General features: G+C 41.9%; 1 protein-coding gene across 5 annotated transcripts in view; it reads left to right on the plus strand.

The window, feature by feature from the left end:
• LOC130075705 (DDB1- and CUL4-associated factor 1) overlaps window positions 1-13474 on the plus strand; it is a 48354-nt gene that overhangs the window by 32065 nt on the left and 2815 nt on the right. For all 5 annotated transcript variants that reach the window (XM_056240461.1, XM_056240458.1, XM_056240457.1 and 2 more), the window contains 9 exons: window positions 186-1242; window positions 4026-4244; window positions 4395-4593; window positions 7981-8063; window positions 8139-8223; window positions 8958-9191; window positions 10077-10170; window positions 12701-12805; window positions 13053-13126. In XM_056240461.1, coding sequence (XP_056096436.1) covers window positions 186-1242; window positions 4026-4244; window positions 4395-4593; window positions 7981-8063; window positions 8139-8223; window positions 8958-9191; window positions 10077-10170; window positions 12701-12805; window positions 13053-13126 — 2150 coding nt within the window. The remainder of the gene's footprint in view (window positions 1-185; window positions 1243-4025; window positions 4245-4394; window positions 4594-7980; window positions 8064-8138; window positions 8224-8957; window positions 9192-10076; window positions 10171-12700; window positions 12806-13052; window positions 13127-13474) is intronic.

The raw sequence follows: 13474 nt of genomic DNA on the forward strand, positions 1-13474 counted from the left end.
TGCACTGATAAATCATTTACAATAAACACTGCAATATTCCATTAAAAACCAAAACAAGAATTTACATGTTTGATTTCATGCTGACTTTCACAGAATCTGAGATGCATGATCAAGTTTTGAGATTGCATGTGTTTGTTCTGTATGGACATCCAGTATTAATCAAGTGTGATTCCTGTGTCCTGCAGGGATGAGCATCGTGCTGGTCGTCGCCGAGGGGGAAGTATTCGTAAACGACGCCGAGATCCAGAAGTCGGCCCTGCAGGTGATCATAAACTGCGTCTGCGCTCCGGACAAGCGCGTCTCCAGCATCGGCAAGTTCATCTCGGGAACGCCACGCCGGCGTCTGCCGCAGAGCCACCGCGCGAGCGAGAGCGTGCTAGCCAAGATGTGGAACGTGGTTCAGTCCAACAACGGGATCAAAGTCCTGCTGTCCCTGCTGACCATCAAGATGCCCATCACTGATGCTGACCAGATCCGCGCGCTAGCGTGCAAAGCCTTGGTTGGATTAGCACGTAGCGCCGCGGTACGGCAAATCATTAGCAAGCTTCCGCTATTCAGCAGCGGTCAGATCCAGCAGCTCATGAAGGAGCCGGTGCTTCAGGACAAGCGTAGCGAACACGTGCGCTTCTGCAAGTTTGCAGCAGAGCTAATCGAGCGAGTGTCCGGGAAGCCTTTGTTGATCGGCACTGACGTGTCGTTAGCGCGGCTGCAGAGAGCTAATGTCGTGGCGCAGTCGCGCATCTCGTTTCCAGAGAAGGAACTACTTCTGCTAATTCGGAATCATCTTTTATCTAAAGGTCTTTCGGACACGGCTACGGCTTTAACGAAGGAAGCTGAGCTTCCCATGGGGCTACATGCGCTAACACATGCTAGCGTGCCGCCGTTCACTCCCGTTTCTGTGGCCACACCTCCTTCTCCTGCCGCCGGCATCCCTCGGACTCCTCGGCTCACTAACGGAGTTGCGGCTCGTTTGGGTGGCCACACCCCTCATCACCTGCAGCCCCGCCCCTCGACCTCACAGGCTCCGCCCCCACCGTCGCCTGCCGTTTCTCACCACAGCAACGGCTCTCCGCTAATCGGGCGAATCGTGTTCTCGCGGGAGCGCCCGTCACCGTGTCCCGCCGCTGGAGGGAAGAGGCCGAAAGTGCTGAGGCAGAAATCAGATCATGGCGCTTTTATTCAGAGTCCGGCTATGAAGAAGCAGCTGGACCGACATCTGCCCTCTCCACCTTCTCTAGACAGGTGTGCTAGTCTCTGCTTATATACCTAGCATCCCGTGCTCTTCGGGCATCTTTGACCGAAAGATTTTACGTTTTGTTTTTTTAGAATTTTTTACTTCATTGGAATGGTACGAAACTTGATAAAGGTTTTAGCACTTGCTATGTAAACACTAGAGGTGGGCATAGATTAATTTTTAAAATCTAGATTAATCTAGATTAAAATGGCTCATTTGAATTCTCCCGAAGGCATTCAGAATATGTGTGCTACCCAAATAATGACTAAAAGTAAGTTTTTGAGAATAGTTTGCCTCGCGTAGGGATGTGCATTTCTGCCAAAAATGCCATTCGACAATCGAGGAGCAAAAGTCGAATATCGTAAAAAAAAAAAAAAAACGCAATGACAGAAAGGGAGGCCAATTTCATCTTTAGCGATTTGTCATCAAACAAACTGTTTATTAATTGAACAAGTAACATGTTTTCTTCCTTTTTTTAACATAGTAGGCTAATTGGAAGAAGAAGAAAAACAATACGCACGACAGTCCGTTTTTGCATCGCCAATGCTCGTTAGATCAAAAAATAATGTCATCATATGTCATAAGAATTTTATGTGAACCTGCCTTGTTACTGCAATAGCCTCATTTTTAAACAAATTAGTTTCAATCAATGTAAACTATTCGTGTGATTATGCCACTGCGCAATACACACACAATACACACACAATGTATTACCTGAATGAAATGAAACCGAATGTATCGTCCTGTGGAATCATTCATTCACAGACAGCTTACGAAGATGTTCAACTAATAAAGATCTTCATCGCTGGCAAAAATATGATGCATTTGCAGATTTGCATTCACTAGACTGTAGATCGGCCACTTCATCCAGCGCTCTTGATGCTCTTAAATCTTCCTGTTTCGACTCCGAGTGTGAATTGAAAGCGCTTCAGACGATTCAGTCCGCGAGGAACTGAACAGATCAACTGATTCGCGAACCAATTTAGACAGATCATCTGACAACTTGTTTGATGAAGTCTTTGAACAGAATCGACTCAAAAGAGTGATTCATTTGTAAATGAGCATCGCTCGTGCCCATACAAAGGACACAGCGCGCTTGGAATAAACTCATTTAACAACGTATTGCATTAAAATAAAGTAACGAGAGGAACGTCGCCCAACGTAACAAAGTAAAAGTACACCTTGTGTCCCTGACAGGAAAATACCCTGCTGCGCGATCTGTGACAGTAGGCGTGGCGTCATACTACACATTAGAATTACGCGAAAATATAACGATATTCGAAAAAGCTATTTATGATCCCAACCCAACTTTGATTAACGGCGATATTTTTTTTTATCGCCCGATAAGAGTCTCACGTTAACGCAGCACGTTAACGCCGATAACGGCCCGGCACTAGTAAACACACAAAAAAATCATGGACATGATTCGAACAGGTTAAAGGGTCCTGAAAAGAATAGTCACTCTTGCCCCTCGCGGCCAGAAATGACGCATTGGAAACGAATGGGAGACGAATTTTATCTAGTGGAAGCGTTTGGTACTGCAACATCTCACTGAAAGCTCATTTACTGAGATATCAAGCTCAAATTTAGAACACAACTTGTTTAGGTTATGGCTTTGATTACATTTTTTGTGCAGTTTTAGAGTACAATTTTATTTTTTAAATATATTTATTTCATATAAAAATAGTATTTTTGCGCAATTCTGTTACTTTTTAAGTTCACTTAAAAACTTTTTATAAAAGTCATAAACTTTTCTCACTTCAGCAATAATCTGCCAACTGTTGTCTTTGAAAAGAGACCAAAGTTAAAAGTGTTGCTCTAAAGAAGTCAAGATTTACCACAGTTTAAGTTGGAAATTTTATTTTCAGGTCTATGCTCAAAAAGTGAATAAATGGATTATAAATACAGCGTAAATATAATGTAGTACCATAAAATCCCCTAAAAACTAAATATTAAATAAAAAACATTATCAAACTAAAATATAGTACATTCATTTAATTTACAAAAAAAGATGGTTTGTCTTAAAGCATATTAATAACACCACATAGACACATAAACAACATTAAACGCTGGATTTACACCACAGGGGGACTTAAAATAAAAGCCCTTCTGACATCAGAAACTATTAGGTGATCAGAGTCACAAGACACCAGTACTCCTGAACACTAAAGCAATATGTAAAACGATTGGTCGCCCCGTGGTGTTGATTGTGGCCTAGAAATGATTAATATGTAAGCAATAAGGCTCGAGGCTACACGTGTTCTCTCTATTCACTTATACACTTATTCTATATACTTATTCACGATACAGCACTAGCCTCGAGTATCTTATTGCTTTTACAAAAGCGTTACCACACATTACAAATATTAAAGCCAAAAAATATGTATCAATGCAACTATTTAATCTATATCACTATAAATCACTTAGTAAAATCACAAAGTCTTCCTTCCGCTGTAAAAAATAGTCCCTGACCGTAAATGGCAACAGAAGTTAAATAAATGTTTTCGTCATTAGATGGCGGCGAAGACGGACTTTATGAGTGAGTCAGTCAGTAGAGAAGACTTTTACTCGATCTCTCACAATACTCACTCTATAAGCTTATCAATATCAATGAGATCAAACATACGTTGCTAAGAGTGGTTGCTAGGGGTGTTGTGTAGTGATACATAGAGCCGTTGGGTGAAGCGGTCGTGTGTTATCGTGAAGAAAACGCCGCTATTGACCAATCAGACTCAAGGACTGAAACTAACCGTTTGGTAGGAATAATTGTGGCGTGTGTTGTTGTTTGCAGTATAATAACGGAGTATTTGCGCGAGCAGCACGCGCGCTGCAAGAACCCGGTGACGACGTGTCCTCCCTTCAGCCTGTTCACGCCTCATCAGTGTCCCGAGCCCAAGCAGAGACGCCAGGCGCCCACCAACTTCACCCCGCGACACACTCGCCGGGTCGTGTACCCCAAATACGGCGGAGTGGACGGAGGCTGCTTCGACAGGCATCTCATCTTCAGCAGGTGCTCTTCACTGGGGTTTCTGGGTAATGGGTCAGGTGCTCTTCACAGTGGCAGCTCATGGGTTTTAAAATAGGAGACACACTATATTGAAATGTTTCCCTGCCGATGATGATTATATTAAGTGCTGTGTGTCCGTGTGTGTGTGTCCAGGTTTCGGCCGATCTCGGTGTTCAGGGAGGCTGAGGAGGATGAGAGTGGCTTCATGTGTTGTGCGTTCTCGGCGCGAGAGCGGTTCCTGATGTTGGGCACGTGCACCGGCCAGCTCAAACTCTACAACGTGTTCAGTGGACAAGAGGAGGCCAGTTACAGCTGCCACAGCTCAGCCATCACACACCTCGAGCCCTCCAGAGTAAGCACACACACACACACACACACCTCCAGCCCTCCAGAGTAAGCACACACACACACACACACACACACACACACACACACACACACACACACCTCGAGCCCTCCAGAGTAAGCACACACACACACACACACACCTCCAGCCCTAAAGGCCCCCATATACTCTCAGAGAAGTTCTGTTTCATTCTTCACTTGGTGGTAAACAGTAGTTTGAAACACCTTTACGGTAATATACTGTTAGTGAACATGAGAGCGGCGTTTAGATGGATATGTAAATAAGAGCTGCACGCTTTCCTCTCAATAACAGAATAAACACCACAGAAATGAGAACAGCAGTTCAGAAAGCATCTGATCATAGAGCTGTGGAGATGTTTGCAGCAGCTCTGAGATTCAGATCTACAGGCACGTCACGTGTATTCATACAGCACTTTATACAATAGATTGCTTTAAAGCAGCAGCTTTACTGTATTAAACATGAAAACCGGGTCAGAGTCTCTTTCAGTTAGAATCACAGCTTGAGTTTCTGCTATAAAGCGTCTCTCCTGTGAGTTCATGTTTTTAATCGCGTCTGAGCTCGACCGACTGAACTGAAGAAATGAACCGGAGAAGATTTACACCTCAAAGAAAGCCTCAGAGCCACTCCCATTGATTACATCATCACCACACCGACCAATGGGAGATCAAGGCTCTTATCTGCCGGAGTGAAGGCTCACTTCGACGAGCTGTTTCGATGCTCCTTCATGGCCAGACTTTATTTGAAATGATGTCAAACCTGTTCGTTCTTCGATTCTTTCTTAAAGTTTTTGTGTGGCCTTTATATAACAACATGCTTTTAGTTGTGCTTTAACGCGTTTCAAAAGTACCCTGGTTAGGATCGATTCGGCCAGATCTTGCGTCTGAATTGAATGCGTTTTTGTAGTAGGCGTATAAGTACGGGATAATGTACATCCAGCCGGTTGTTATCTCAGAATAAACCCGACAGGGTGATCAGGATCCTGAGGGGGTTTATTCTGAGATCACACACACACCTGAGGGGGTTTATTCTGAGATCACACACACACACACACCTGAAGGGGTTTATTCTGAAAACACACACACACCTGAAGGGGTTTATTCTGACAACACACACACACACACACCTGAGGGGTTTTTTTCTGACAACACACACACACCTGAGGGGGTTTATTCTGGCAACACACACACACACCTGAAGGGGTTTATTCTGACAACACACACACACACCTGAAGGGGTTTATTCTGACAAAACACACACACACACCTGAAGGGGTTTATTCTGACAACACACACACACACCTGAAGGGGTTTATTCTGACAAAACACACACACACACCTGAAGGGGTTTATTCTGACAACACACACACACACACCTGAGGGGGTTTATTCTGACAACACACACACACACACACACCTGAGGGGGTTTATTCTGACAACACACACACACACACCTGAGGGGGTTTATTCTGACAACACACACACACACAACACACCTGAGGGGGTTTATTCTGACAACACACACACACACCTGAGGGGGTTTATTCTGACAACACACACACACACACACACCTGAGGGGGTTTATTCTGACAACACACACACACACACCTGAGGGGGTTTATTCTGACAACACACACACACACACACCTGAGGGTTTTTTTTCTGACAACACACACACACCTGAGGGGGTTTATTCTGACAACACACACACACACACCTGAGGGGGTTTATTCTGACAACACACACCTGAAGGGGTTTATTCTGACAACACACACACACACCTGAAGGGGTTTATTCTGACAACACACACACACACACCTGAAGGGGTTTATTCTGACAACACACACACACACACCTGAGGGGGTTTTTTCTGACAACACACACACACCTGAGGGGGTTTATTCTGACAACACACACACACACACCTGAGGGGGTTTATTCTGACAACACACACACACTCACCTGAAGGGGTTTATTCTGACAACACACACACACACCTGAAGGGGTTTATTCTGACAACACACACCTGAAGGGGTTTATTCTGACGACAACACACACACACACACACACACACACACACACACACACACACACACACACACACCTGAAGGGGTTTATTCTGACAACACACACACACACACACACAAACCTGAAGGGGTTTATTCTGACAACACACACACACACACACACACACACACACACACCTGAAGGGGTTTATTCTGACAACACACACACACACCTGAAGGGGTTTATTCTGACAACACACACCTGAAGGGGTTTATTCTGACGACAACACACACACACACACACACACACACACACACACCTGAAGGGGTTTATTCTGACAACACACACACACACACACACACACACCTGAAGGGGTTTATTCTGACAACACACACACACACACACACACACCTGAAGGGGTTTATTCTGACAACACACACACACACACACACACACCTGAAGGGGTTTATTCTGACAACACACACACACACACACACACACACACACCTGAAGGGGTTTATTCTGACAACACACACACACACACACACACACACACACATACCTGAAGGGGTTTATTCTGACAACACACACACACACACACACACACACACACACACACCTGAAGGGGTTTATTCTGAGATCACAACCGGCTGGATGTATATTATCCCGCTTATTACACGGATACTTGCCACAAGTTATTAATTAGACACAAAATATTGAGTTGAAATATTTTATTAGCTCTTTAAACGCAAAGTGGAGAGAGCAGTTTCAGCGACGAGATCAAACTAGACGGACATGTAGGAGATACAGTATACAGTCATAACACTTTCACCACATAAATAGTTATGGAGATCAGAGATATTGATTTCAGATTAAACTGTTTTAAAATCGCACCTGTTTGTATCTTATAATCCAACAGTGAACAAAACAATAGTCACAAAATGGCCGCCGCTGCGTTTGTATGAAACGAGAGGGAGCGAGTCCACATTATTAAATAACTGTGCACAAAATATTGATTTGACTGAGTTTTAATATTTTATTAGCTCACCAAACGCAAAACTTCCACGAGGAAAGACCGCTCCTAGCGAGTGTATAGCGCTGCTGTCTTCAGTGACCGGATGAGCCGGTGTTTCTGCTGTTATCTGGGAATAATACACCGCTGGATGTGTGATTGACCAATCAGAATCAAGCATTCCACAGAGCCGTGAAATAATGTTTTTTAGTTTCCATGGTAAAATAAAGCTGATACAAAGAATTTAGGCGATTGAAATGATTCATCCACATCAGATGGTGGAGTTTTCCTGATCTGCCTCTAGTATCAAAGTACACCGTTGTGATTGTCTTAATGTGTGTGTGTGTGTGTGTCAGGACGGCTCGCTGCTGTTGACGTCAGCATCTTGGAGTTACCCGTTATCAGCGCTGTGGGGGATGAAGTCTGTGTTCATCATGAAGTGAGTCTTCAAGCCATCAGAACTCGACTCATATTCTCCTCATGGGTTTTTAATTGATGAACTCCTCTTTTCCAGGCATTCATTCCTGGATGATCATTATGTGGAGTTCAGCAAACTCTCTCAGGACAGAGTCATAGGAACCAAAGAGCACATCGCACATGCAAGTCTCCTTCCTAACCAATGCCTTTGTCTTCCATTCACTCAGTGTTGTGTTCCGAGTCTCGAACATTAGGGAATCAGCTCTTATTCAGGACTAAATAAAAACATGCAGATTCTAAATGGTGTTTTAAAACTTGTATATAATATGTGATTAAATTTAGGGAGCTCGATATATCGGCCACTATATCGGTATCGGCCGATATACGTTCATCTTTAATGTTATCATTATCAGGCCAATTAGAAAATGTGTCCGATATATTAAAGCCAATGAATAGTGTATTATTTCCTTCAGCTGAGACGCTCCAGATGCGCACTGTTCAACATGATGGATTCGAATTCCTTGAAAAATTATTGTAATCATAAAAAAGGAAAATACAGTTCAGTGCAACATATAGGCTGTTAAAATTATAATGAGAACATCATAACTGTGTGCTTGCGACATGGATTTTAATGATGATACTTTTGTTTTTGTAATCAGGCTCTCAGAAATGATATAAAAATTTGGATTTAGATTTATCGGTTATCAAATATAAAGAATTATCGGTTATCGGTATCGGACAAAATGTTCATATCGGTGCGTCCCTAATGTGAAGCTGATACCCAGCTGACAGGGAAATGTTCACATAACCAAGAAAATACATCGGTGTATATAATATAAATAATTATCGGTTATCGGTAAAATGTCCATATCGGTGTATCCCTAATCAAATGATATCGCCATGTGTATTTCTGCAGATATATGACATCCAGACAGGACAGAAGATCCTGACCCTCAATAACCCCGACCTGGCCAACAACTACAAGCGCAACTGTGCCACGTTTAACCCCACAGACGACCTGGTCCTGAACGACGGGGTCATGTGGGACGTGCGCACATCGCAGGCCATACACAAGTTCGACAAGTTCAACATGAACATCAGTGGCGTTTTCCATCCCAATGGGTTAGAGGTCATCATCAACACGGAGATCGTATGCTTTTCTGCTCAGTGAACCACTGTTTTATTATGAAGCAGTTTTCTGATCCTGTTAAAGTCCCCCAGAAGTCAATACTTTTATCCCTTAAAACTCATCGTTGATCACCAAAATGAAATCAGCGTTTTTTCCTTCATGCCTTTAAAATATCTTGAATGTAACTCGACACCCTCGCCTCATTTAGTATGCGCGGTTCTATGAATATGCAAATGAGCCCCGCCTCCACTCACTCAGCTCAGAGTGGTTCTCACTGGTTGACGATCACACGTTGATCTGATTGGTTACAAGGTAGTTTGTAGTTTAAACATAAACACCACATACACACATAAACAACGTAAACGCTGGATTTACACCACAGGGGGACTTTCACTCTTTACAATACGGTTTTAAATCAAATGTTGTATGTGTTGACATTAGTGAATGCACTGTGAGCTAGCATGAGCGAACACTGAACAACTGTATTAAGGAACATTCATTAATACATTTCTCAGTTTAACTAGTGCATTAACTAATGTTAATAAATGAGACGTGTCCCACTTTATATTAGGCGCCTTTAACTACTATGTACTAAAATTTAAATAAATTGTTTGATACAATGCGCATACATGTTTTTACATTGTACATATATTTTTAAAATGCCATCTACAATTAACCCTTAAACAAGCAAACCCGTCCCAACCTGAGTTTTACACTACAGCATCAACACAATAAGCACTTTGTAAGTATTAATTTAGTTTTTGATTAAAGTACGCAGTAGTTAAAGGCACCGACCCGGTAGACGAGTGCCTGTTAATGTAGACATAGGGTGGATTTGGGAAAAGTGTTCCCGGGAAACGTGTGGATGCTTGAATGCTGAGTTGTTGTCTTTAACTGGAGCTCCAGTGGGATTTGAGGACGTTTCATCTCCTCCACACCGTACCAGCGCTGGATCAGTGCAGGATCGTGTTCAACAACAACGGAACCGTCATTTATGGAGGTGAGAGACACAGATGCAGTGCATTCAGATCCTTCACTTTTCTCTTTCTCAGTTAATGTTGCCGTCTAATGCTTTATTTCTCGTCGGTCTGCCCTCCATACCCTCTGGGAGCTTGTGTCCGCCACAGGATAACAAATAAAAAAGCTAATTGCGACTTTTTATCTCGCAATTCTGACTTTATAACTCGCAATTACGAATTTATAACTCACAATTCTGACTTTATATCTCGCAATTGCAACTTTATAGAACGCAAATCTGATTTAACACACAATTGCAAATGTATCACGCAGTTCTGACTTTATAACACAATTGCAACTTTATAATATCACGCAATTCTGACTTTATATCTCGCAATTGCAACTTTATATCACGCAATTCTGACTTTATAACACAATTGCAACTTTATATCACGCAATTCTGACTTTATATCTCGCAATTGCGACTTTATATAACGCAATTCTGACAATAACACAATTGCGACTTTATATCACGCAATTCTGACTTTATATCTCGCAATTGCGACTTTATATAACGCAATTATGACTATAACACAATTGCGACTTTATATTGCGCAATTATGACTTTATATCTCGCAATTGCGACTTTATATCACGCAATTATGACTATAACACAATTGCGACTTTATATTTCGCAATTCTGACTTTATAACTTGCAATTACGAATTTATATCACACAATTCTGACTTTATATCTCGCAATTGCAACTTTATATAACGCAAATCTGATTTAACACACAATTGCAAATGTATCACGCAGTTCTGACTTTATAACACACAATTGCAACTTTATATCACGCAATTCTGATTTTATAACACACAATTGCAACTTTATATAACGCAATTCTGACTTTATAACATACAATTGCGACTTTATATCACGCAATTATGACTATATCTCGCAATTGCGACTTTATAACACGCAATTCTGACTTTATATCTCGCAATTGCAACTTTATATCACGCAATTCTGACTTTATATCTCGCAATTGCGACTTTATATAACGCAATTCTGACTATAACACAATTGCAACTTTATATCACGCAATTCTGATTTTATATCTCTCAATTGCGACTTATATAACGCAATTATGACTATAACACAATTGCGACTTTATATCATGCAATTCTGACTTTATAACTTGCAATTACTAATTTATATCACACAATTCTGACTTTAACTCGCAATTTTGACTTTATATCACGCAATTTTGACTTTATAACTTGCAATTGCGAATTTGTCATGCAATTCTGACTATATAACACACAATTGCAACTTTATATCACGGTTTTCTGACTTTTTTCTCATAAGTTTATATCACGCTATTCTGAGAAATAAAGTCAGAATTCCGAGATGTAAAATCGCAATTGTGAGAAAGTCACAATTATCTTTTAAAATGTTTTCTTCTGTGGCGGAAACAAGCTTCCACAATACCCCATGTTGACAAAGCAAAAACAGTTTTTGATGACTTGACAAATTTAGAAGAAAATGTAAATCTCACATTGCCATCAGTATTCAGACTCGGTACTCAGAGTAATCAAACTTCGGCTTCAGCGATTACAGCCTCGGGTGTTTCTGGGTCCTCTTGTGCACCCCTGGACCCGGGGACGTCTGCCGTTCTCTGCAGATCCTCCGAGGACTGTCTGGATGTTCTCCAGTTCCTGCAGAGATGTGTCTGATACGTCTGGCCTCTGATTGATCCGGCTCTGTCGTCAATAAACCACTGTTGTGTGTTTAAAGAGCACTGCGATGCTTTCCTCCACGCTCATCGGTGTTTAGTGTGTGATGTTGCTGTTCGATCATGAGAAAGCTCCAGTTCTTCTCTATATCAGTGTCAGTGTTCCTGAACTCCTGAAACGCCTCCATCGTAGTCTTGAGTTTCTCCCGGGAACGAACACGTCACAATATTCCTCATTATAATAATCCATACGCAGAATAAAGGGGCGGGGCCTGGTTGAGTGAGTTAGTAGTGTGTTAAACTGGCGGTTATGGAAAGGGGCGGGGCATTTCCCAAACACACTCGAAGCGCTTGAGCCGGCCAATCAGAGCACAGTGTGCTTTTCAGGAGGAGGGGCTTCATAGAGACAGGAAGTAAACAGAGCGTTACTGACAGACTGGGAAGAGAGGAGCCGCAACAATGGAGAATATGAGGAGAATAATCAACATTCAAGCAGGAGAACCTGTTCTAGTAGAGCCTGAAACATCATCAAGAGTTTATAAAAGGGCAGAAAAGGGAAACTTTAAGGTCATTTTCCTGTTGGAATGTGAAATTCAGCACAACATTTGAATGCGTCGTGTCATAAGAGTGTACACACACAATCTGTGTTTCTGCAGATATTGAAGTGTAAAGTGCTCTGGATGAATATGTGTGTTTCACTGATGTTCTGGAGTGTGTTGCTGATGTTCTGGAGTGTGTTGCTGATGTTCTGGAGTGTGTTGCTGATGTTCTGGAGTGTGTTGCTGATGTTCTGGAGTGTGTTGCTGATGTTGTGTGTGTGTGTGTGTGTGTGTAGCCATGTTGCAGGCTGACGATGAGGATGACATGATGGAGCAGCAGATGAAGAGCCCCTTCGGATCCTCCTTCAGGACCTTCGATGCCACCGACTACAAACCCATCGGTATCTCCATCATAAACATCCTTCAGCTTTTACAAAAGAGCATGATGTGATCTGTCGGATCAAATATATATGTTGTGTCTGGTTAGTGTAAAAGCATTGACATAAGAGACAAGCGGTCACATGCTGTCCATAGACTTTACTTTGAAAATAACCCAGTCTTTCTGTAATGAGTTTTTCTTTACGCTGATGAATAATGCCAATAATTGTATTGAATAATGAATATAAAATAAAATGTTTGCTTTCTCAGCCACCATTGATGTGAAGAGGAATATTTTCGACCTGTGCACAGACACCAAAGACTGCTATCTGGCCGTCATCGAGGTATGCGGCGCTCTCATTCATTCATTCATTCGTTCATTCGTTCATTCATTCGTTCATTTGTTCATTCATTCATTCATTCATTCATTCATTCATTCATTCGTTCATTCGTTCATTCATTCGTTCATTCATTCATTCATTTTATATGGTTTTGTATATATAGCTGCACCAACTCTGGGACACACTTTTAAGGACTTATTTACGGATCCAGATTTTTATTTTATACAATTTTTAGCACAAGTACATTTAAAGAATCTTTTACATAATTGTACTCATTTTGAACATTTACTCATTTTTATTTTTTAAACTCAAATACTAGTACTACACCAACTCTGAGTCTTTGTGCTTTTA

Source organism: Rhinichthys klamathensis, unplaced genomic scaffold (assembly GCF_029890125.1).
Source record: "Rhinichthys klamathensis goyatoka isolate OS25496 unplaced genomic scaffold, OSU_Roscu_1.1 h1tg000599l_1, whole genome shotgun sequence".
Lineage (NCBI taxonomy): Eukaryota > Metazoa > Chordata > Actinopteri > Cypriniformes > Leuciscidae > Rhinichthys > Rhinichthys klamathensis.